The sequence below is a fragment of the Astatotilapia calliptera genome, chromosome 3 (assembly GCF_964374335.1).
Source record: "Astatotilapia calliptera chromosome 3, fAstCal68.1, whole genome shotgun sequence".
NCBI classification, from domain to species: domain Eukaryota; kingdom Metazoa; phylum Chordata; class Actinopteri; order Cichliformes; family Cichlidae; genus Astatotilapia; species Astatotilapia calliptera.
In genome coordinates this window covers 56,870,136-56,896,816 of record NC_137424.1, presented here as the reverse complement: position 1 = coordinate 56,896,816, position 26,681 = coordinate 56,870,136, and the positions used below count along the sequence as shown (strand labels likewise).

At 40.1% G+C, this 26,681-nt stretch overlaps 2 protein-coding genes across 2 annotated transcripts; both read right to left on the bottom strand.

Moving 5' to 3' along the window:
- Positions 1 to 229: 229 nt before the first annotated feature.
- Positions 230 to 22,867, bottom strand: LOC113017510 (protein NLRC3-like). The gene is made up of 11 exons (XM_080298559.1): positions 22,570 to 22,867; positions 21,019 to 21,045; positions 20,726 to 20,821; positions 20,272 to 20,394; positions 10,338 to 10,401; positions 8,648 to 8,867; positions 6,756 to 8,550; positions 6,322 to 6,495; positions 5,495 to 5,668; positions 1,535 to 1,581; positions 230 to 1,241 (listed from the first exon to the last, which is right to left on the bottom strand). The coding sequence occupies exons 2-11, from the start codon at positions 21,024 to 21,026 to the stop codon at positions 697 to 699; spliced, it is 3,246 nt and encodes a 1,081-aa protein (XP_080154685.1). The 5' UTR covers positions 21,027 to 21,045; positions 22,570 to 22,867; the 3' UTR covers positions 230 to 696.
- A 1,511-nt stretch (positions 22,868 to 24,378) lies between these two features.
- LOC145425492 (tripartite motif-containing protein 16-like) lies at positions 24,379 to 26,354 on the bottom strand. Its single transcript, XM_080298574.1, has one exon. It carries the CDS (start codon positions 26,352 to 26,354, stop codon positions 24,786 to 24,788), a length of 1,569 nt encoding a protein of 522 aa, XP_080154700.1. The 3' UTR covers positions 24,379 to 24,785.
- Positions 26,355 to 26,681: the final 327 nt, after the last annotated feature.

Below are 26,681 nucleotides of genomic sequence, written 5' to 3'. Positions count from 1 at the left end.
TTTATTTAGATAAATTAAAAGTTTATTGTTGGTAAATCAAGGCCATCATGTGAAAATGTCCTCCATAATTTTACTTTTTGGTTAAAGGTTAGAAAATGTACTCTAAAGGTTTTAAGTATAATAACAAGCATCTGTAAAAAATTAAATAAGGAATAGTTTGATTTTTTTCATTTCTTTTTTTAAATATCAGTTTGCATGCATGTTCACAGATAAAACACACAAATAGAAACTCTGTCACAGATTTTATTCTTGTGATAACAAATGTATGAATAAAATACAAATTGACACATGAAGTGTGCATTTATACAACACGTAACATATCAATGCTATGTGACAAATCATCGGTATGTTGTGTGTTGGGAATGAGAATGCTCTGAGATTTCACTGCCTATTATTAAAAAAAAAAAACAAAACAAAAAACACCTGGTTGCTCTAGCATCACCATACTGGAGGATCCAGAGATGCATTTCGCTCATCATCCCAAAGATAAACTTAACCTTTAACAGGTCAAGTGGTTTCAGTAGATGAAAGTTAAAAAAAACTAAACAAAGTACAAAGTCATAATTTATCTAGAAGCATTTTTGGTAAACAAATGAAGCTCAATAGAGTAGAATAGCTCTTTATTGTCATTGTACATGTATTACTAAATTTTGGGTGCTCCACACTAATGTGAGAATGTGTCTTGTCGCAGTAAGTTCACTCTGAGCCGTCACAGAGAGAGACAGTGGAACCAGGTGACTTTAGCTGAAACCCAGCATATAGTGCTTCAGTGAATTTGGTGTTGAAAGTGTGCAGGTGGATCAGTGTGTCAGAGAGGACACTGTAAAAGGACACAGTGCCTGCAGGGTAGTCCACATACACTGCTAATTTGTGAGAGACAATCGAGGAGGGGACAGCGATCACTATTGATGCGTAATTGTAATTTCCAAAGTAACCATCATCATCACTGCAGTAGAAACTCCAGGACTGATCAGTCCTTCCAAACCTGCTGTCATCGCCGTCTCCTTTCCGTCCAATTCCTACACAAGCGACACCGATTTGAACTTCTCCACTCCACTCAACCTCCCAGTAACAGCGACCAGTCAGACTGTTGGTACAGAGCAGCTGAGGCCAGTGATGAAACCTATGATCATGATCAGGATACAGCTGGTCTTCTTTTACCTGTGTGACCTTCTTGTTGTTGTCAGACAGTTTGAGGTTCCTGTGTGCTGTGTTTAGATCCAGCGTCAGGTCACAGAAATCTAAAGGGGACAGTGAGACACAGTGCAAATGGTCTGTAATAAACACTTTTAATTTTATTTGCATGGTTTTCATGTTAATGTATGAAGAAGATCCGGTATGCAAAAGTTTTTGATTTTTTAAGAGTGTGTTACCATCAGAAATTGGTTTCTACTTAGTAAGTAAGTAAGAAGATATGTAACTTTTTTGTAAAATTCATGATTACATATATTTGGCAGAGGTACAACTAAAGTGTAAAAAATGTGAACACAGTACAACATGGTGTAAATAGAACTGATACATCAAAAATACTCACATTTCCTTAGACCTGGTCTCATCCACTGGACTCCTTGAGGCTCCACACTGAAATGAGAACTTTATCTTTTAGTGTGAAAACATGCCTTTATATTGTCTGAGTAATCTTTTCTAGAGAAATAATCTTGTTTCCTTTTATCCCATAATAAAATGAAAACGATAATGCACTTCCAGTTCTATGGATTTATATATCAAAGTAAATTTTTTAAAAAAGAAACCAACTGGTCTGTACAAGGTTCTTAAATTACCTAAATACAACCTGAGCAAATTGAAAAACAATTAGACGTGTAAATAAAAAGCCAAAATCCTGTATAAATGACACGGTGCAAAACAGTTCACACTAGCCATGAGTAGGAATCGAATAACTTAAGAGGAACTTTGAAGAAGAATTCTTAATTTTCTCACATGACTATATCTGCTCTGCATAAATAACTACTACTTGCTTCACTTTTTTTTCTTTACAGTAGGAAAGTCACAATCCTGTTCCAAAGATTAGGGTGGTTCTGCATTTATTGGTGTAACGGTACACGTAAGCTCCAGACTGAGATGTTTTGATGCATGCTCAATCATCCAGGTAAGTAAATCCCAAAAGGTTGATTCTGTTCATCTGGATGTAACGTTTTCAGTGGGAAACTCCTCACAGCCTATTGTTCAGATGTGCTAGTTTCAGTCATTATGCATTGAACTGTATATAAGGTTGGGGAAACCTGCAGTCAGCTCAGATTAAAGAAGTCACTTGGATGAGTGACAAAACATTTGTCCCACTGAAAACATTACATCCAGGTGAACAGAATCAACCTTTTGGGGCTCCAGACTGAGACTAAGTCTGAGAAAACAATCTGACCCAAAACATTGGCATGTATGGCAATACATCTGGTAATAAAGGGAAATGAAACAAAAGGGTTACATAATATCAAAAAATCAATTCTGTTTATCTGGACTTTGCGTTTTCAGTGGGAGAAACGTTTTGTCACCCATCCATGTGACTTCTTCAGGCTCAGCTGACTGCAGGTTTCACCAACCTTATAAACAGTACATTTGCAAAATAACGGAAAACAGCCCACTTGTTCTAGTGGAAAAACATGGTGAACACAGCAGGAACGAATTAGGTGTCATCTGACAGGAGGAAGCAGAACTGCACACACTGAACACAGAACTTGAGATTGTCAAAATAAAACAGGAAACACACTGAGACACAGACCAAGAGACAAAGGCTTGACAAAGGGGCCGGGGGAGAAAACAGACAGGGATGGACATGACAGATTGGGTAGAAAGGATTGAACACAAGGAGAGAAACATGGGAACAACTAAGGGAGACGAGGCCTGGAGGGAGAGGGAGTGAGCGAGAGACAGAGAGGGGGAGAGGGAGGGACACAGAGCAGGCAAATAGACATAATGGCTGAGGAAAAGACACATGGATGGACATGACAGACAGAGGAGACATGGAAAGAAACACATGGAGGGGAAAACGGGAACAGAAAAGCGAGATGAAACACAAAGACATGACTGGGGACACATGAATAAATGTAAAGACATTAGGAAAACTAAAACCCAAACCTAAATCATCTTAACCTCTTAAACCCCAACGCCCCCTGATACGGGGGCAAAAGGCAGGAGATCAGTTAGGCTTAAGGGGCTTAAGAGGTTAATAAAGTAAAGTGTCAACAATCCCAAAATAAACTCAAACCCCCCATCGCAGACCAAGAACTATGACAAAGACACTTGTCAGAACTTGTCAGGGTTAAACACATCAAAACCTCACTTGGCTATTGTGACACCTACAAGTGTATGGTCACAGTTGTAATCTGCTGGAAACATTTACTGATGTAAAAGCCTTTGGTTCACTGCTGTATTGCACTTTTCAGTTAAGGTTATGAAAATTGCGTGGCATCGCCACAAAAGGCGAGTAGCTGTAAGTGCGACAGGCCATTGCAACGCTCTTACCTCAGTTGACGAAGAGCCTGCAGACTGAACACAACTCTTGTCTCCTGTCTCTACTTTTCTGTATGAAAACAGGTTAGTAGTTTGAGTTAACTAACTGTGATGCACATATAAGAGCAAGAAACCCTTTTCTGTCTTGATTTAAAGGCCACAACTGTTGTAAGAACGTGTGTTTTCATAGATCAAGAGAAAGCAAACTTTCCCGCCAGTTGTAATGGGAGCCACAATTCCACTTGTAGTGTAAAGACGTGGTGGGTCTTACTACATCTGTTTTATTTCGTAGCACATGTAGCTCTGAGACATCATTTTAACCTGATGTTAGTAGAAGTTTTACAGTTGATGATTTCAACATAACCTCATTCTTACTCATTATATTGCTAAATGTAAATAGACTGGTTTATATTTACTTTTGGACAACTATAGAATATGTTTGTTTATTGTTTGCAAATATAGTGTTTAATCTTTTAAGGTATAAAGAGTTTGTAACAGTTATAATAAGCAGGTTATTCGCAGTGCTAATATTACTGCACAGAGATATTGTTGAAGCTGGACAGAAGCAGGATTTAGTTACAGATTTATTGTAAATAAGGAGACTGATATAAGATCATTATTTTGTAGATCTATACTTGTGAAAAAAACAATGCGACCAAGTGGGTTTAACATGTGAACCTGATTGAATATGATGTTTTTTGTCACAAGAGGAATGACTGAAGGAAAGAGGAATGTGTGTATAAATGAACAGAAAACAATGGTATAAAATTCTGTGTAATAGAAAGACAAGGAAGAGCCTCCACAACTTATGTCTCCAGTCTCTACTTTTCTGTATAAAATAGACCCCATAGAAGGCCTATAACACGATGGTTATGTGATGTTGGTGTTGTGAGCAACACTTTAAAGCAGTGTAGTAAAAAACTGAACTTCATAAGATCGACACAGTTTCAAACATCAGTATCAAGGGTCCCATCCCAAGCTATTTGTTACATTCTCCCTCAAGCTGTGTATTCCTCCTTGTGTATTTCTGCATTTCATGAGCAACTTTAATTTGTATTTTGTTAAGCTCAGCAATAAAGCTTCCTTTTAATCACCTTGTTTCTCATGTCCTGCATTTTGGGTCTAACTAATCTTGCCACACAGCCAACCTTTACACACAATGAGAGAGAGCAACGCTCGTGGGCAATGATGATGAATCCTGATGGGGTGTGATTGGGGTAAATACCTCAATCTTTTATTGAAATGCACAATCTCAATTGTCAACCTTAATGAGGTTGCAAGGTCATGCAGTCATAAGGTTGTGGGTGCCTATTTCATTTGATTTTAAACACTGTTTGAGGCCTAACTCATCATGATCCCAGCCTTATTTGTTTTTAGTCAATTATTTTCTCAAAACTTGGCAGTCTGGAAACAAAGAAAATAATCGATCTGATACAGAGCAAAAACTAATTTGAAAAAAGTCAGTTGTGCCTCTCTCTTGAATTAAAGGTTAAGGTAAACTTAGAGTTAAGGTTATCACTTACTTTACTTTTTTGTCCATAATTGGATAGATATATTGTAGATAGACAGGAAAGTGGTGAGAGAAAGATGAAAAGACATGCAGCAAAAGGCTGCTTGAACCCAGGCCTACTGCTCTCCGGCCATACGGCATATGGTCGCCTGTTCACCCACTGAGCCAAAGCAGATCAGCAAGATGACCCCTTATTGTGAATGATATCACAGTATGCAACTGCTTGGCAAAGACTGTGACAGCTGGGTTATGTTTGAGCACCACCTTTGACCAGCAAGACAAGAAAATGTTAGAGATGATTGATTTTGTGATTTTGACTCACAGGTGAGCTTTACTGTGATTGGTTCTGAGTCATTCAGCCACACAGTTGCCCATTTGACTGGACATACAGACTATATTACGGGCCATCAGGTCAGTGGTTACAATAAACCCTTAAATGAATTCAAGTAAATATCTGCTCTTCCTTACAAAATGTTGGAGAAAAAAATATATTTTCAGCTTTATTTCCTGTTTTCCTACCAGAGTATGTCCAGTTTCACATGTGGATCCTGCTGTTGAGCAGACAAAAGCTTCATTCCTGAGTCTCCTGGATGATTATAGCTCAAGTCCAGCTCTTTCAAAAAGGAGGGATTGGAGCGCAGAGCTGTGGCCAGAGAGGTGAAGCCTGTTCCTGTGATCTGACAGCCTGACAACCTTAAAACACATACAACAATGTAAGGAACTGCTCTGCATTTGATGATGCACATGCAGTCATATGAACAGATTCTGATTTCAGTTAAAGTAGTTTTGAAAAAGGCTTTTAAGGACTCTGTTTAAAAACATGGAAAAAATATTATTACATTTTATTTTATACTATGATGGACAGACATAAATAAAGTTATGTTTGTGTGTGTGTGTGTGTGTGTGTGTGTCTTTTTCTTCTACTGTGCTCTTTCAGAGCTTACACCAGAAGAGAAACATCTTAAATCAGGGGTGTCAAACTCAAATACACAGTGGGCCAAAATTCAAAACTGGAACAAAGTCGCGGGCTAACGTTAATATGTATTGAAATATATATATTCCTCCAGATATAAGAATGAATCTTTTCTTTTGGACTCAAACACTTTTTGCTGAAAAACTGAATATGGAACAAGCAAAGCTTAATACTAAACAATATATATATTAGCTGTATAATACCAGTAGGCCAGCTCTGATAGTAATTTGGTATGGCTTCGCGGGCCAAATGTAAGTAGGCTGCGGGCCAAATTTGGCCCGCGGGCCAGAGTTTGACACCTATGTCTTAAATATATAAAATAATGACAGTTGTTGTGAAATATCCAAATCTCCTGAAACAAAAGTCAGCTAACCTGAGAGTTTCCAGCACACAGTGTGGATTCCCAAGTCCAACACAAAGCCTCTTCACTCCTGAGTCCTGGAGGTTGTTGTTACTCATGTCCAGCTCTCTCAGTCTGGAGGACTGAGAACTTAAAATTGAGGAAAGAGCTTCACAGCTTCTCTCTGTGAGGTTACAGCCGCTCAACCTAGAAACATATCAGTATATCAGTGAACTTTGCAACCATTTCAAATAAACACTTTAACTCTCTCAGGCTCAAATTAAGTTTCTGTTGCTAATACACAAAAGAATACCTGCAGTGGTACTTCTGAGTAAAAAAAAAAATTTATACATATAAAATATGTATGTGGGGTAATCAGGTTGTTAGCTTTTAAGTGTTGCAAATCTGCAACGCCTGCCTTGAGAGGGTTAAAGCAATATCTTGCCAGGATTAAACTGGATACTTACTGGACTTTCTTACAGGCTTTGACCACTGGCAGCAGCTGCAGAAGAGCCGCTTCTGAAGCTGAATATTTCCTCAAGTCAAACTCATCCACACCTGTTTCTGATGACAGTAAGATGAAGACCAGAGCTGACCACTGAGCAGGAGAGAGATCAACTTTAGACAGTTGTCCTAAACTCAGTTGATGCTGGACCTCCTTCACTACAGAGTCATCATTCAATTCATTCAGACAGTGGAACAGATTGATGCTTTTCTCAGGAGAGAGAGCGGCATTCATCTTTTTTTTAACATACTGAGCTGTTTCCTGATTTATCTGTGAGCTGTTTCCTGTTTGTGTGAGCAGGCCTTGTAAGAGATTCTGATTGGTCTGCAGTGAAAGACCAAGGAGGAACCGGAGAAACATGTCCAGATGTCCATTTGGACTTCGTAAGGCCTTGTCCACGGCACTCTGGTAGAACTGTCTTACTGAAGACTCATCAGTCTGCACTGAGGCTGTTTCTTCTTCCTCCAGCAGGTTGATACCAGAGTTGGTGAATGTCAGATGCACATGAAGAGCAGCTAAAAACTCCTGAATGCTCAGATGGACAAAACAGTACACTTTCTTTTGGTACAGCCCTCTCTCTTCTTTAAAGATCTGTGTGAACACTCCTGAGTACACTGAGGCTTCTCTGACATTAATGCCACACTCTGTCAGGTCTGATTCATAGAAGATCAGGTTTCCTTTCTGCAGCTGCTGAAACGCCAGTTTCCCCAGTGCTTCAATCATCTTCCTGCTCTCTGGACTCCAGAGAGGATCTGTCTCAGCTCCTCCATCATACTTGATGTTCTTCACTTTGGTCTGAACCACCAGGAAGTGAATGTACATCTCAGTCAGTGTCTTGGGCAGCTTTCCTCCAGCCTGTTTGGTTTTTAACAAACTCTCTAGAACTGTAGCAGTGATCAAGCAGAAGATTGGGATGTGACACATGATGTGGAGGCTTCGTGATGTCTTGATGTGAGAGATTATGGTGTTGGCCTCTTCCTTGTCTCTAAGTCTCTTCCTGAAGTACTCTTCCTTCTTTGGGTCAGTGAACCCTCTGATCTCTGTAACCATGTCTATATACTCAGCAGGAATCTGATTGGCTGCTGCAGGTCGTGTGGTTATCCAGATGTGAGCAGAAGGAAGCAACTTTCCCCTGATGAGGTTTGTCAGCAGCACATCCACTGATGTGGACTCTGTAACATCAGTGAGGATCTCAGTGATGTGGAAGTTCAGAGGAAGTCGACACTCATCCAGACCATCAAAGATGAAGAGAACTTTGAACTTTTTAAAGTTACAGATTCCTGCTTCTTTGATTTCAGTGAAAAAGTGATGAATAAGTCCCACTAAGCTGAACTTTTTATCCTTCAGTGAATTCAGCTCTCTGAATGGGAATGGAAACATGAACTGGATGTCCTGGTTGGTCTTGTCTTCAGTCCAGTCCAAAGTGAACTTTTGTGTCAGGAATGTTTTCCCGATGCCAGCCACTCCTTTGGTCAGAACTGTTCTGATTGGTTTGTCTCTTTCAGTCAAAGCTTTAAAGATGTCTTCACACCTGATTGTTGTTTCTGGTCTGTTTGGTTTCCAGGAGAACATTTCAATCTGTCTGACCTCATGTTCAGTGTTGACCTCTCCGGTCCCTCCCTCTGTGATGCAGAGCTCTGTGTAGATCTCATTTAGAGTGGTTTGGTTTCCTGGTTTAGCAATCCCCTCAGAGACACACTGGAACTTCTTCTTTAGGTTACATTTAAAAGTATTCTCACAAAGTGGATCAGGATTTTCTACAGGAAAGAACCAGAAACATGAGTGTGATGATTATAGAAAATGTGACAATTTCATTCCTGTAAAGACTGAATTTATGAAGAGAAATCCTCTCACTGCTCTGCAGACAGTCAGCCAGCTCCTCCTGTTTCATTATTCTCAGGAAGTTAACTGCAAGTTTCAGAAATGCCTCTCTGCTGCTCCTTCTCTGCTTCTCTTCCTCACTGTCCAACACCTCCTCTTCATCCCTCTGACACTCTGAATAATCTGGATTCAGATCATTCTGCATCTTCTTTAGTTCATTCTTCACAAAAGTGATAATGTTTTCTTCCAGCATCTGGAAAATAAATGACACAATCTGAATTCATAAAAAAATCAGATCTTCATAGTAAAAAATACTTTTTTACAGATTTGTTTTTTTGTGTGTTTTCAATTTAACAGAAATACGGCATTAAAAGATATGCAGTTAACTAATTAAATTAAAACTTCTGTCAGAGAAAGAATATATAATTCCAAAATGTCATTGTTATAAGATAAGGATAATAAGTGTGTCATTTTGGTTCTTATTGATGTAACGACATTTTCAGAAATTTACATTTCTGACAGAAATGTGATAAATAAGTACACCGTAAGTACTTTCTGGCGCGCCGGTAGTGTTATAGAGTGACTTAGGTGATAGAAAATAATAAAATAATAACATAAATAAAATTAAGTAATCATTAGTACTGATTTTTTTAACCTCTTAAACCCCAAAGGGGTTTCTGAGATTCCTGGTTGAAAATGCAATGCCCAAATTTAAATAATTATTTCTCTGCAATTACAAACTCTGTCCTTAGAATCTTGGTATCAAAATAAAGCTAACACTTGTGAAATTTCATCAGAGGTGTATATATCGAAGCAGATATTACTGTGTCAAAGTTACTTAGACTGGAACACAGAAAAAGCAAGTAGATTTTATCCTCGCCTAATTTAAAAAAATAATAATAATTGCATATAACCCTTTTAAAAATATGCCTCAGTTCACATTTCATTACATAAATTCAGTAACCAACATATAAACATCATCTGTGCAAAGATTTATGTTTGTAAAGTGAAACAGTGAAAAATTACAGCCTAGTCAATACATGAATATCCAGACGTTGTACAAAAATGTCTAATTTTGGCACACAATTGGACACCATGCCAGTTGAATTTTTTAGGTATTTAAGAGCAGAAATGAATTAATTTTATTAACAGGCCTGAAAATGCTTTTTTTTTTTATATTTTTGAAGAAGAATTAACATTTACATGGTAATGGCCCTTTTCTGCTGTGTGCATAGAGCGTTTAATTGGCCTCTGGTCCTTTAAACTCTGAGGGGCTGTGAATTTGGTCTCTTTTGGTCAATTTGCATGATTGACACCTCTTTTTAATCGTTTAAGCCAATAGCAATGATGCCACGTTCACGTCACTTCAACCAATCAGACGTTGCAAGGCCAAAACCCACATTGGCCCAAATTTACTGCATGTGACGTCTGTCCAGTAACGTTTCTGTAGGTGGGTCTAAAATGGAGGTTGTTGACAGAAAGATGCAGCTAGCTAGGCGTGGTAACTACTGTTAATCACGTGGCTGTGCAGTGTACTTGCACCTTATTTGCGGATCATGTTATGTTCCCAAAACTTTGTTTTGAAAAGTGCTTTATAAGTATTAATAAAGTGATTCACTGTTGGAGTATGTTTGGTATTTTGCCATTAAGTTATGATGAATATTGGACTGAGCAACATGAAAACAATTTAAAAAAACAGGTAGGTGTACAAACATGTACAAACCTTAAACACCGAGTCCAGATTGGTTTGATGCTGCTGGGCATGATGAAGACTCTCCTGATCAGCTCTGTGGAGACATCATGAAGAAATTAGAACCATTTTGCACATAAATACAAGCCAAGGATTTCTTCTTCTGCTGTTTGATGATCATCCTGATTAAAACAAGCACAACTGTGCTGTAACAAATCTATTGTGTCAGTTTATACGCTTATTTATTTATTCATTTATTGGACTCCACTAGTCTAACTAACAGGTCAGTGATGGTTCTGTACTAAAGTGTGTTCTTGTACTGACCATTATAGATATGCTCTGTACATTGCAAAAAGAAAAAAAGTCAGATTCATATTTTTATGTTGAAGAGTTTTATTAAAAAATGGCCTTTGTGTGTTTACAATACCAGTAGCAAGAAAGAGCATCTTCGAGGAACAGCTGAATATTTTCTGAGGAGAAAACTAAGAATACACCTAAAAAAATAAAAAAGCACATGATGACATCTTGAATCTGCCTACAATACATCTACATCTGTGGTGTTCAGTGTCCAGACGGTGAACTACAAAATGATCAAGAGCTTTGAGGGTCTCGAAAAGCGCTATATAAATGCAATCTATTATCATTATTATTATTATTAATAGTATTAATATTATCGTCTTATTACATCCCAATGCACTTTGCAGTGTTATTTCATGCAGAAAAATATCAATGTTAAGGTTTAAAAAAAAAAAAAAGATTTGCTGTGGTCTAGGGGTGGGTTTTTATAATCGATTCATCGATTAAAATCGATTCTGGCTTGGATAACGTAAAATCGATTCATTAAAATCCTGAATCGATTTTTTTAATATAAATTTATTTTGCCCGAAATGCCAGAATCTCTGGTGACATCTCACAAAATTTCAAGAACCACCAAACAGTTAAGACAGTAAATGAGAGCAGGTACAGGGATTCTGCACATAGACTTAAACACACAGCGCGACCCGCGGATCAGAATCAGTTAGATGTCGCCTTTCTCACAGTCGGGGCTGAAAGCAGACAGCTCGCTGATTCTGATCTGTCGGCGGGTCCGCGCTTTGTGTTCACTCCCTTTATGAGCCGATTCTAAAGCTGTTAGTTTGATGTCTCTCCAAACAATATTGACCGAACCAGCAGCAAAAGATCCAAACGCTTCACATAAACATCGTCATGAATTCACTCTGACTTTTACTGTTTTGCTTCCACCGCGATGCACAGCTCCCTCCCTCTCTCTCTCTCTCTCCCTCTCTCTCTCTCTCTCTTTCTCTGTACTTCAAGACCAGTTTCCCTTTCTTCATTATTCGCTTGCTTGTTACGCACAAGTCTACTGTTGTTTACAGCGCTGTCAGCCGCTGTTTTTTTCCTTTTTACATTCTTCTGAAAAGAAAACCTAAATTTTGCTGTTCAATACTGAACAAATTTAAACTTTTTAAAATTATTCAAAATGCAAAACGCTTAACCGTGTCTCTAATAAAACCGCTGTAACTTCAGAGGTAATGTTCATACGCTGGTCCTCGGGGATTCCATCGTCAGGAACGTGCGGATGAGGGGGGCGCTCACGCTGTCGTTCCCGGGAGCCACTGTTGTTGACATAGTGGACAGAATTCCCAACATTCTGGCATCCCACCCACAGGTTAACCGGCTCATCATCCACATCGGCACCAATGACATCCCCAAACAGCAATCTGAGCTGCTGAAGTTGGACTTCCTCGAACTCTTCAGCCTCCTTGATCAGTTGCAGGTGAGTGCTTTTATCTCTGGGCCCACCCCCACCTGTGGCAGAGGGATAGGCCGTTTCAGCCGGCTGCTCAGCCTTAACACCTGGCTTTCCTCCGCCTGTGTCTCCCACGGCTTGGGTTTTATTAACAACTTTGATGCCTTCTGGGAGAGGAGGCATCTTTTTGGGGCAGACGGGCTCCACCTCAACGCCTGGGGACGCCGTTTGCTGTCCGCCAATTTGGCATTTGGCGTACAGCACTCCCGCACATCGCCCTGTCACTACCCCAAACTGACATTATCTGCTGATCCGTCTGCCACTGACTGATGTTCCCCTGGTCCCAGCTCCTATATTTGTTCCACTTTTAACAGTAATACACAAAACTCTGGACTAGGACCTTTCTCTCCCACAGTCAACACAATACCCGTCATAATCACAAACAGAGAGCAACAGAATTATCATAAATCCAGTAACTCCAAAAACATTAATAACCTCCGGCCTCTTCAAAAATATCAACATCCATTCAACTCTATTGTCAAAAATCCACCAGTCTCACTCAGTATGGCACTTTTAAATGTACACTCTCTGTCGAACAAGTCTTTTATTATTAATGATTTAATTTTAGATAATAAACTTGACTGTTTATTTTTAACTGAAACATGGCTGGGCTCGGATGCACCAGTTGTTCTCACTGAGGCCTCCCCACCAAATTTTAATTTCTCTTTTTCTATTAGAAGTGGTAAGAGAGGTGGTGGGACTGCATCTTTAGCCAACAACACACTCACCACCAAACAAATTTTATTTGATCATTTTACCACTTTTGAATTCCATGCTATTGTTTTCAGCAGCCCTCCAGTTTTATCTGTCACAGTTTATAGACCACCTAAAGACAGCGCTGCTTTTATCAAGGAATTCTCAGAATTTTTAACAAACATACATTCAAAACATAACATGATAATTTTAACCGGTGATTTTAACCTGCACATAGATAATCCTTCTGACCCTGCAACAAAAGAATTCTTAAACATTCTTCACTGTTTGGATTTTATCCAGCACGTCACGCAGCCGACTCACAACAGAGGACACACTCTGGACCTGGTCATCACCCATGGGCTGTCCACCAGCGTGTCCTCTGTTGTTGACTTGGCTGTCTCTGACCACTACTGTGTGTTTTTTAACATCACCGGTTTTATTCAGCGGGAGACCTCAGTGCGAACTGTGAGGAGGCGCTATCTAACCTCTGAAGTGGCTGCAAATTTTACCAGGGTTTTAGTCGAATGCCCCCCTGTGATTTTACCTGCACCCTGCGATTTGATTTTTAGTTATTTCAACAGCAAACTGAAGAAAAGCCTTGACTCCGTTGCTCCACTCACCACCAAAAAGATTAACGTAAAACATGCATCACCCTGGAGAAACGAAGAAGTCAAAAAACTCAAAAGAAATTGCAGGGCAGCAGAAAGGAGATGGAGGAAAAATAAAAATACTATCAACCATCAAATATTTTGCGAGCAACTTAAAATGTACAATAATACATTAAGGAAGTCAAGAAATTCATACTTCGCCAAAATAATCAGTATTAACAAAAATAATCCCAAGGTCCTCTTTTCCACCATAGATCATTTATTTAGCCCTGATTTTAACAGCTCCCAAAGAACCCCCACAGACTCACTCTGCGAGCAGTTTGCAGACCACTTCAGGGGAAAAATCAGCGCCATCAGATCTGATATTTTATCTAATCGTGATATGATTTTAAATACATCTGAGGGCTCGATTGTACCTGAGGAGACACTGGACAGCTTTGTCCTGGTTAATGCTGAGAACCTTCAGAAAGTTTTCTCTACAGTGAGACCCACCACATGTCTTTTAGATCCAATCCCTTCTTCACTCTTTAAAACACTTTATGGATTTTTTGAGGCTGAGCTTTTATACATGATGAATTGCTCTCTTCAGTTGGGTGTCTTCCCTGCTGCCTTTAAAACGGCGGTGGTGAGGCCCCTTCTGAAGAAGAGCAATTTGGATTGTAATGATTTTAATAACTACAGACCTGTATCCAACTTACCATTTTTAAGTAAAGTCTTAGAAAAACTTGTTTTTACTCAGATTACTGATTTTCTCAATGATAGACAGATCCTGGAGATATTCCAGTCTGGATTTAGGGTGAACCACAGCACAGAGACGGCTCTCCTAAAGGTTTTAAATGATCTTAGATGTAACTGGGACGCCCAAAAGCTCTCAGTCCTGGTGCTACTGGATCTAAGCGCAGCCTTTGATACAGTAGACCACGCTATTCTTTTAAACAGACTGAAACACATGGTGGGCCTCTCTGGTGCTGTACACAGCTGGTTCACTTCCTATCTCTCTGACAGATCTTTTATGGTGAGTATGGATACATGCTCCTCTAAGATCCATAAAATGACATGTGGTGTGCCTCAAGGGTCGGTTCTAGGCCCTGTACTTTTTAATTTGTATATGCTGCCTCTCGGCGGTGTCATCAGGAGGCATGGAGTGAACTTCCACAGTTACGCTGATGACACGCAGCTGTACATCTCCGTGTCTCCTGATGACACCAGACCAATGGATGCCCTTTTTAACTGTATCTTGGATATAAGATCTTGGATGGCAGAAAACTTTTTACAACTTAAACAGGACAAAACTGAAGTTTTAATTGTCGGTCCTGAGGCTCAGAGAGAGAAACTCTTGTCTAAATTAGAGGCATTTTCACTATGCCCTTCGCTACAAGTGAAAAACCTGGGTGTTATTTTTGACTCTGAGCTTGGTTTTATCCCACATGTTAAACATGTAACCAAAATTGGATTTTATCATCTAAAAAATATAGCCAGAGTCCGCCCTATTCTCTCTCGGGCCAACACGGAGATGCTGATGCATGCTTTTATTACCAGTCGCATTGATTACTGTAATGCCCTGCTCTCTGGTCTTCCTAAGAAGAATATTTCAACTTTACAACTCTTGCAAAACTCGGCAGCTCGTGTGCTGACGAAGACCAGAGGGCGGGCCCACATTACACCGGTTTTAGAATCGCTGCACTGGCTCCCCATGTGTTTCAGGATCGATTTTAAAGTTCTTTTATTGGTTTTTAAATGTCTTAATGGTCTTGGGCCTTCTTATCTCTCAGATCTGCTTTTACCATACGAACCCTCGCGGACCCTGAGGTCCTCTGGTACTGGCCTTTTGATTGTCCCTAAAGTCAGGACACATACTCACGGAGAGGCAGCTTTTCAGTGGTGTGGTCCTCGTCTGTGGAACAGCCTGCCGGAGGAGCTCAGGGCCGCAGAGAACGTACATGTTTTTAAGAACAGGCTCAAGACCCACCTTTTTAATTTAGCTTTTACTTAGCGTTTATTTATTTTATGCTTATTTATGGCTGCTGGGTCTCTGGGGGTCCTCTCAGCCTGGCTGGGGGCTCCTTGGCCTCCCTCCTGCTGTGTGCCCAGCCTGGAGGCTGCGGTCTGTGACCGGCTCCCGGTGCAGACGGCTCCCTGTTATAGTGTTTCCTCACTTGGCTCATGCGAGCCCAGCCCAATTTTTACTCTTTAAGTGTGCGCGTGTGCGTATGTGTGTGTGTGTGGGTGGGGGGATATATGTGTATTGAGAGTGTGGGGAGTGAGTTGGAGGGCGGGGTGGGCTGCTTTTAACTATGTAAAGCACTTTGTGCTACATTTTCTCTGTATGAAAAGTGCTTTATAAATAAAGATTGATTGATTGATTGATTGATTGATATGTTGATTAATGGTTTTCTTTCGTTTTTGATGTACTGCAGAATATTTTTATAAAATCCCAGGCCAGGAAAATCACCTTCATGTTTTTCTGTGTTTTATCCTCAGCTACTTTGACACAAAGGCATCTGCTGTGATGCTTACACCTGTGATAAAGTCTTGCGTGTGTCAGCTTCCTTTTTATTGATACAAAAATATGTAAATGTACTGCTCTGAATTATAATATTTCTGACTGTCAAAATTTCCCAGATTTAAATCGAATCGAATTAAATCGAATTAAATCGAATCGTGGATCGAATCGATTCGGGACCTTGTGAATCGGAATTGAATCGATTCTAGAAATCAGTGATGATACCCAGCCCTACTGTGGTCTCTTATCAATGTTACGGCCCTGGCCGGCTAGAGTTTTCTTCTGTGCTATGTCTTTAAGAATCTGCAGGTCCTTCCTGATTGGAGAGCTAACGGTGGCTGATTGCTCATCACCACTCCTGCTGCCATTCAGGTCTTGCTTGCCTGTGTTGTCACACGTGCACACAAGCGCAAATACGGTGACGTTGATTTGTCTGACTCTTTTCTATGCTGTGAAGATCATCCTGAGAAAGCTGAACCATCAGTGGAAAAAACAGAAAAATGTGTGTCTGATAGCCTGCTACCTGCTACACCAGACCTGACTTTTGAGGTAAACAAAGCAGATTTTGTCCTTGCAGAACAAAATGATCCAACTCTGGCCAAATGTCTACTTGCTGCGAATTCCAGCGATCAAAATCCCTGAGTTTACAGCATTGAAAATGACATGTTAATGCGTAAATGGCACCCTCCCTCATTTAATGATCTTGACTGGAATGTTTTTCAACAGATAGCTGTATCGCAAAAGTTCTGACCCCAGGTACTCAGTCTTGCACATGACAGTTTCTCCGGACATTTAGGAATTAGAGGCTATTCTGTTACGCACTCTCAAAGTCAAAGCTGTTGTCAGAGCGCTAGTAAACGTTTTCTCCACTTTCGGTTTGCCAAAATCTGTTCAAACGGACCAAGGATCAAATTTTATGTCCTAGATATTTGCTCAGGTCTTGAAATTTCTTGGCGTAACGCATCAAAAATCCAGTGCGTATCATCCCAAATCACAGGGTGCGCTTGAGGGTTTCCAAAAAACATTAAAAGCCATGATGGGGAGGTTCTGCCTCAAGTCAAGAAGAGAGTGGGATGAGGGTCTGCCACTTCTCCTTCTAGCAATGACAGAGAGTGTGCAGGGGTCGACGATTTTCAGTCCCGCAGAGCTGGTGTTTGGACACAGTGCGTGGTCATTTGTGACTGCTCAAAGAGATATCCCTCAGACAGTTATCCCAAATCAAAACGTGTTAGATTACGTATGTTCTTTAACCCTTTAAATGGTCTGTATTTGTATAGCGCTTTACTTGGTCCTAAGTACCCCAAAGCGCTTTACACTATACACAATCATCCACCCATTCACACTGGTGATAGCAAGCTACAGTGTAGCCACAGCTGCTGGGTACTCTTCCTGTTTGGCTCTTTCAAAGGAAGAGGCCAGACGCCTTAACGCTCACTCACATCCTGGGCCATCTGATCTCAGGAATTCGCATGATAAGGTGGGGCCAGGTTTCACAATGAACTCACCCAAAACTCTGGCTGATTGGGACCCACACCCAGTTTCACACCTTGGCTCAGGCGATTAGAGGATCATCAGGGGGTCCTTTTGTCCCTCTGTGGGGGATACTCCCACTAGGTTTATATCTGGGACTCCCCACCATTTGACCTTAGAACTGAGGAAGCTTCTCGGATGAGAGGTGAAACGTAATGGTAATGGTAATGGCCTGTATTTATATAGCACTTTACTAGTCCCTAAGGACCCCAAAGCACTTTACATATCCAGTCATCCACCCATTCACACACACATTCACACACTGGTGATGGCAAGCTACATTGTAGCCACAGCCACCCTGGGGCGCACTGACAGTAACTTAAAGAAGGAAATCTATTTTGAGTAACTTAAAGAAGTCCAGACGCTTTTCTTTGCAAGCTCCTTTGACTACGATGACCTGGAAGACTGAGAACCTTCACAGACATAGTGACAGAGATTATGTTATAGGTACCCCAGACCATAGGAGAAAACGTTGTTTGTGTCACGTCAACCTGATGAAGTCTTATTTTGTTTACAGTGTCGGTGTAAACTCCTCTTCATCCACTGCTGTGCCGTCGTCCCTGCCCGTATTGGTACCAGTGTCTTTGTCTCAGTATAATCCAAAAAGTGATGGCTTAGTTTTCGTTTGTGCTGAGAGTTGCTCCCGACTCAGAAACTCTGAAATATTAGACAATTTAAAATCCCACCAAAAACATTTAGATGACGCTGCCCAGAACGATATGTGCTGTCTTATAAAAGACCATCCGTTCCTGTTGCAGACACTTTGTCTCGCTCTACGGTCCTTAACCCTTTAAAGCCAGTCAGAGCGTGCACGCTCCGTTTTGCGTAACTATTTTTAAATCCCGGTAGCACTGCAACCACGTGAGCTAGCACAATATTATTTTTTGCATATGAAACCGAAGAGTTGTACTTACATCTTATGCCATCAGCTTGTCCTAGGTCAAAGTTTCCTTCTACATATAGCTTTGCAAAAACTGCATAAAAAGCACTTGTAGCAACAAAAACATAATATTCCAGAAACACGCTATGCCAATCCGATCAGCTGTTTGTAACACTTCCTACGTCCATCAGTACGAACTATCACATGCCCGCCATGACCTGCCCGAAACCGTAAGTGATGTCATTTTTGCAGAAATGTAGTTTTTTTTTTTGTTTTGTTTTTTACCATCAAGGCCTCATGAGCTTATGCTGGTGTTTTGACTTTATGACTTTCTGTGTCATTTCTGGGATGCTTAGGACTCATATTGCACTGCTGGAAATAGTTTATTTTGATGCATATGCTGCTTTTTTGCAAATTTGCACTATACTATTTATTTTTGTTTTTCAAGCAGTGTATAGAAATTGGTGTATTTCAAAAATAAAACTATGAAGACACTCAAATTTCCTGTGGTGGGAAACTATTTTGTGCAACTTTTTTGTATTTACAGTTTTGAGGGATAAGCCTCTTAAATTTCTCTAACTAGAAATATATAAAACAAATAAAAAACAAAAACGATTTTAAATTTTTTTGTAGTTTATTGCACTTTTTTGCAATTTATGTAATTACTATGCACTTCATGCATGTATATTATTAAAACATAGGCTGTAGTGGTTGTATTGATGTATAGCAACTTGAAATGCTCCCAAAAATGGCACTGTAGCATGTAAAAATATAAGTTCTATGGTAGGTCTAAAAGGGTTAAACATGACATAGATGTAGGTGACATTCCTCTGATCAAAAAACAGGCTTATCGTGTGAACCCTACCAAACGTGCACTTTTTTAGCAAGAAGTTTCCTACTTTCTGGAAAATAATCTAGCTGTCCTGAGCTCCAGTGCTTGGAGTTCCCCATGTCTTCTTGTACCAAAGGTTTACAAAATCCTACGATTTTCGAAAAGTAAACAGTGCGACCAAACCTGACTCTTCTCCTCTTTCTGGAATGGAAGATTGTCTTGATAGAGTTGGAGTCCCCTCATCATGTGGCAGACCTGAACCTGGCTTCCAAACCCTGTGATTTGTGTGTTAGTCCTGAGATTCACAGAGTTTGTATATAGTGTGTAAATTAGTTTTCACTTGTAAATAGGCACTGAAACAGAAGGGGTGAGCTGCCTTATTTTTTCTTGTATTATTATCTCCTGTTTATTTCAGTTAGGGAGGTAGGCGTAGCACTTGTCTTTTGTTTGGTTTTTGATTCATCTAGGATTTTAGATAGCACCTCCTTTCCTGACTTAGCTTGTTATTTTGGCCTTTGTTCACCCCGGAGTTAAGTTTTCAGTTTAGCCACAAATAAACCACCGTTAACTTCAAAGATTTGGCTTCTGGGTATGGTTTTGGGGACCAGGGCGGGGTCACATCTTTCCTAACCTTTATGTTTTGTTTCGGTACCCCTAGACTGGGCTGTAACAACCAGTTTTGTTAATGATTTTCATGAATGCTGGGATGGTCACTATGAATTATGAGATTATGATAACATGGATCAAGGGTGGTCCATGCTTAAGCTGGAATATAAAGGAAGCATTGAAGCACTTTTATACATATTTTAAAGATTTCCAGCAGCTTGTATCGTGGCTTCCAGCACCACACAGACAGCTGTAGATCATTTCACCTTCCTAAGCAAAACGAGCACCCACAGTATCAGAGTCAAACTGACTAATTGCTGACCCATTTCTGCTGATTACCACATAAATTATAATCAGCGTGATGGCCAATGCAGGGAATGCAGGGCTGTTATGATAGATTAAAAAAAAAAGCAGTCTTTCAGTCTTACTCATAGAGGTCCTAAATTTCAGGACTGAGGCCAGATGCACTACATAGCTTTAAGGTAGGTGTGAACTTTCTTACTCCTCAGCAGCAGCCGGTTTTGTTCCTTTAAAGTGGAAGATGAAACCCTTTGACTGATCACTCTTCAAAGACACACAGCTGGGTCCAGGTTCAGGTTCAAGGGCATCTGGTGTCTCAGTGATCCTGGTGAACGGAGAAAAAGACCATCAGGCAAAGAAATTACATGTTTAGCCTTCTGACACAAAAAGTACTGAATAAACTTGGATCTAGCCACAGTAATAATATTACAATAAAGCTAAAAAGTTTGATGCTCTTCACAACAAATGACTTCTGTTCTTTTTAGTCTGTTTGTTGCTGTGTTTTCTTCTTTTTACGAACACATCAATAAAACAACAACAACAACAACAACAATAATAATAATAATAATAATAATAATAATAATAATAAACGATACACATGTGGCAAACTAAAGCTTCTCACTGATTACTCCTGGATCCATTCAGTTAACTCTTACTTTGCATCAGGAGACAATTTCCTGCTTTTAAAGTCAGGACGGTCTTCCTGTTGAGTGCTGAGACTCGGCTCAGGTTCATGTTCAGGAGAGTCTGGTCTGAGGAGTGAGGAAAGGAATCAGGAAAGGTTATATATCTACCATTTTTTACTCTCCAGGTGAAACATATATTGGAAAAACCTTTCAGGGTTAAAATGAATTAGCAAAAGAGAGAGCAGATGATGAAGTTACTGCATGTAGTTTGAAATCATTTTCGTATTTAGCAGTGAAGATAATACAAGGTTTAGAGTTTTTACCTTTCCATGTTTGTAACCTGCAGTCACCTGATGGAAGAGAAAAGTGAGAATAAAACACAGATTATAACTTGGCTTTATTTCTGTTTATTGAGATATTTGATAGCTACAAGGTGGTGACCTGTTTCATCATAATTATACTTTTATATTATATTACTTTATAATTAAGGTTTCATTGTTTGTCAAAAAAATCAATCTGACCATCAAAGAGTCAAAAAACAATCATTGTGATGATTACACTTTTCAAACAAAAGATTAAATGGAACAAAAATACAAACAAACATATAATATAAATCAGATCAAAGATTAATTTATTCATCATGTTCCTGAACACCGTCTGTCTGCAGCTCTTTGCTGTCTGCACTGGGATAAGTTTTGATTCTGTTCTTTCTCTATTAAGGTCTTGTCTTACTTCCCTTCATCACTTTATGCTTCAGGAGTTTGAGTCTGTATTTAAGTAAAAGTATTTTCCTGGCACATAACACACATTCTAGAAAGCATCCTCTACTTCAGCTATTTTTCACTTACTTCCCCTCCAGACTGTGTGTAACCACTGCAGGATTTAAAGACACATCTTAAAATGATACATTAAAAATAATTTTATAAACAACAAAAAATGAAAGAAACAAAGAAAAGAAACAAAATGAAAATAATTCAAAGCTCACTAAGTGTCCACCAGCAGTGTGTTTTATTCTGCAGCTCACTTCCTTGTTTATTTCTTAGATGTTAATGATTTGAATACAGCTGCTCACTGTACCCGGATGACACGCCCACACTGTCCGACTAGTTTAACAAGTTTATAATGTCACTGCTTTGTTCTGATGTTTGGCTGAATTTCCTGCCCCTGGCTACTGAATTTCATCTATCAAGTGAAAGTTTTAAACAGCAAAACATAAATTATCCACTTACTGAAGAGTGTTTAACATTTTAATTGAATATTAATTTTCTTAAGAACTGTAGGACTCTGTGTCCCGACAAAGTTTTGAATAACACATTTCACTACCCAGAATCAGGGACGGATCAGAATCAGTGAGCTGTCAGCTTCCAGCCCTGACGGCGTGTCCGTTTACAGGCCGTCGAGTGAGAAAGCCGAGAAAGAGAAAGCTGATTCTGATGCGTCGGGTCCGCGCTCTGTGTTTACGTCTTTGTGTGGAATCCGTTTACCTGCTCTCATCTGCTATCACTTTATTCAAGCTACTCACCTCTCTCTATCCACCTGCACTTTCAAACGTACACGTGAAGGACTACAGGAATTTTTGACCACGGCCAATCAGAGAGGTCCTGCTCCTGACTATCTCAGATTGGTTTAGACCACAATATGTATTTGGTGTTGATCACACGGAGACTTTCAGAGTTGTGGAGACCTGCGACATAGGATTTTTTTTTGTGGCACCATTGAAAAACCAACCAACCCGAATCAAATATGATAAACTACACAGAGAGCTCATCAACCAGAGGCATTAACAATCATGTCAGCCATGATGAGCTTAAATAACAAATGTCTGAAAACAAAACAGAACAAAAAACAAAACAAATTCATGGTTCATGTCTCACTTTTAGTCCTTCTGACAGAGTCTGTTCTGCCTGCAGTGGGAAACCTTCAGTCTCCTCGGTCCAGAAAAGAGGTTCTCAAAGGTTTTGTGGTCACGAGTCTCTTTCAGAGGACAACATTATCCCATATAATCAACCTCAGCTTCACATGATGATGTGCACTAACAGAAATATTTAACATCGTTCACAAGAAAGCTGTCTGGCTAATAATTCATTAGTAGCAGGACAGAAAATGAATAAAAGGTAAAATACATACGTTTGCTGTGTGTCCTTCTTTCACTCTGTACCTGTTTCATCAGTCCTTACAGGACACGGAACCAAGTGTAGTTTCATATGCAAACACAGCCGTCACGCCCGGCTGCCTGAGGTCAGGTTACATCAGCCAGTTTGTTCCTCTGTTTGTGTTCACTACAGCTTCAGTTCAGTTTTCAGTAACGTCCAAGAAAGGCGCTGTTGTTATTTTGGGGTGGTTTCATGAGTAATGTTTGAAGACAACAGTAAAACAGGAAAGATGTACAGGAGGAAAAAAATGTGTGTAATCTATTTGTGTGTTGTTCTTGTAACACACAAATTTACCCTTTCTGTGTACAAGAGGCTGCTGGGAAGATTAAGCCAGCCTCCTGATGACATTAAAACAAATCTGAGATGTGCTCCTGTGATATAAACTACAGAGCAATTCAGATCCCAAACAAACTTCAACTCCATTTGTGAGTACAAGAAAACAATTATTAGAATATAATGAGCTTAAATTTGCTTAGATGAGATGGTCGAGCTGTAGATCAGAGGAATAGGGAAGGGTTTGTGAATGTGTGTGTGTTTTAGTTTGGTTTAGCTATAGGCCTGAGAGTGTGTGTAATTGTGTAGAGGGAGAGGAATTTATTGACACTGGGGGTCTGCCTGTCATAAAAGGAGACAGGAAGCTACAGTTGGGGGATGCTGGGACTGTATGGAACAGATAGGAAAGAGAGGAGAAGTCTGTTACCCTTGTTGTCCCCGAATGTAATAAAAGCTCATAAGTGTCACATGGTCTAATTATGGTCTGGAGAGGAGATGGACTTTTATGACCGGCAGGAAGTCACATATACAGAGACACACACCCAGTGCTTTAACTGTTACGACACACACACACACTTACTCACATGCACACACAGGTACGCACACACCCAGGCACTCACATTCTCGTAGAAGAACCTTTGTTCAAAAAAATAAACTGTTGGTAGATCCACTTTTTACAACGAATCATCCATCAGTAAAAATCCAACTCAAATCAAATACAACAAATTCAACATTCATAGAAAAAAATCCAACCCTGCAGGGATCAAACATCTGATCAAACACCAGGGTTGGACACAGACTTTCTAATCTGACATCACAAAGTTATTCTGAAGCTGTAAATCTAATTAAAAACTCCCCAAAACTACTATGAGAAAACCCTTAAAAGGTTCAGTGATAGAAGAAAAATCCTTTACATATAAAATCAACAGAGGTTCCTGATAAACAGACTAATAAACAGAGAATAGCTGAACAGTTTCTGTGACACAGACGTAAAAATGCATAAATGCTCCATGATTTTCATTTCTATCCATCATCTTGAACACTGACTATAAATGTGTTCACTTTATTATTGTGTGATTTGGTTTCTTCACGTGTCTCTGTATCTGAAAAATGACATTAAATGTCATCACTCTAGATACAATAATAACAATATAAAAAACCTCAAAGATTAAATTTTTTATTACATTTTAAGGGTTCAAACCTCAAACACATTAAATTTACAGTCATATATGATCAAGAAAATCAACAATCTTCACATTTCAGAAACTGGAAGCAGCTTTAAATGTGACTAAAATAATGATAAAACAATCAATTCTCTAATCATTGACTAACTGATGAATCACTGCAGCTCCAATATATTGTTGCATTTGACAACCCACTACAGCAACTACAGAATAAAAGCACTAACCAGACTGATGACAGATTTCAAACATGCTGAATATGAAGAGTAGTATCATTTAAACTCACATGATTATCAGCCATAAGAACACATTCAGGTTTATATTGATGTAAGGTATATAAATGTAAGTACAGTTTGAATCAGTGCAATATTATTTTCACACATCAATGGACCACTGAACTTCTCAGCTTCTAAAATGTAAAGCCTCATTTAGAAACTACACAAGTACATATAATGGTCAGGGATCAACATGAACCTGTCTTCTCTATTTGACTTTAATAAACTCTGCAGTGGCTCCAACTCCACAAAGACCAAGTCCAGCATAGAGCGGCTGAGTGAATGTGGTCTGGACTCTGTGGCGGAGAGTCATGGTTTCAGAGACGCTGTAGAAAGACAGAATACCTGCTCTGTGATCCAGGTACACTCCTACTCTGGAGGGCAGAGGACCTGAGAAGACAGTTTGGACTTTGTTGTGCACAAATATATATCTGTTTGTGTCACAATGTAATGCCCAAGATTTGTCATTCCATCCAAATCCATATTCATCGCCCGTCCCTGCTCTGCTGATATTCTTGTATGCGACTGCTACACCAACTCCTCCTCCTCTCCACTCCAACTCCCAGTAACAACGTCCAGTCAGACTCTCTCTACTCAGGACCTGTAAACATCCAGTGAATCTGTCTGGATGATCAGAATAAGACTGTTGTTGGTACATAAATGTTACTTTTCTGTTCCCCTCAGATAATAACAGACATCTGTGTGCTGTGTTTGGATCCAGTGTGATTTCATGTGAGTATTTTAAGAATCCAGCTCTGGTCTTTGGCTCTGCTGGTGACAGTAAAGCATCCTCTTCAGTGACTGTCAGTGAGATGTTTGTCCATTCCTCTCTCAGAATGTCCTGTAGTTTATCTCTGGTCTCTGACACAGCTGCTGTCACATCCTCAAAGTAGCTCAGAGGAAGAATATTGATGCTGGATGAGTGTGTAGACTCACTGAGTGCTGACAGTGAGGGGTAGTTGTGTAGAAACTGGTTGTGATCCTCTGTGTGTGAGAGCTGCTCCAGCTCGCCGTCTTTCCTCTTCAGCTCAGCGATCTCCTGCTCCAGCTTCTCCTGAAGCTCTTTGACTCGACTCACTTCAGTTTCCTGCTGGGATCTGACCTGCTGCTTCACATCAGAGCTTCTTTTCTGGAGGAGACGGATCAGCTCAGTGAACATCTTCTCACTGTCCTCCACTGCTTTATCAGCAGAGCCATTGATGGCCTCCACCTCCTGTTGAAGCAGCTTCACATCTTTCTCTCGCTCCTGGATTCTCTGCTGGATGTTTAGTCGTCTCACCTCGAGCTCCTTCTGCTTCTCAGTCCTTTCTGCTGCAGCTGGGACTGTTTCATGGCCTTTATGTTCATCCACTGTGCAGAGATAACAGATACTCTGCTGATCAGTACGACAGAAAATCTTCATCACCTCATCATGACGAGAGCAGATGTTCTCCTGGAGCTTCTTGGAGGGGGCCACCAGCTTATGTTTCTTTAATGGAGCTGCATCATAGTGAGGTTGGAGGTGTTTCTCACAGTAAGAGGCTGGACAAGATAAACATGATTTGATGGCTTTCAGTTTCCTCCCAGTGCAGACATCACAGGCCACATCTTCAGGTCCAGCATAGCAGTGATCAGCTGGAGCAGCTTGGAGTCCGGTCTTCTTCAGCTGCTCCACTAAAGCTGCAAACATGACGTTTTTCTCCAGGACAGGACTCGGTATGAAAGTCTTCCTGCACTGAGGGCAGCTGTGGATTCCCTTCCTGTCCTCTTCATCCCAGAAACTTTTAATACAGTTCATGCAGTAGCTGTGTCCACAGGTTGTAGTCACCGGATCCTTCAGTAGATCCAAACAGATGGAACAAGAGAAGGTTTCTCTGTGCCATTTCTCCTCTCAGTGTCAGTGACTGTGTGAGTTTCTCTTCCTTATAACTGAAACTAGTCTGAGCTCTGATCTCAACAACATGTTTCTGCAGTGAATGGAGCCTGTCAGCTCTTACACGTCACCACATGTTGGTTACACCCATCTTCAAAGTGCAGATCTGAAGGGGAGGGAACAAGGAAACACGTGGACAGAGAGGAGGTGCTGTGTTTAAGAGCAGGAAGAAGAGGGAGGGTTATCAGGCTG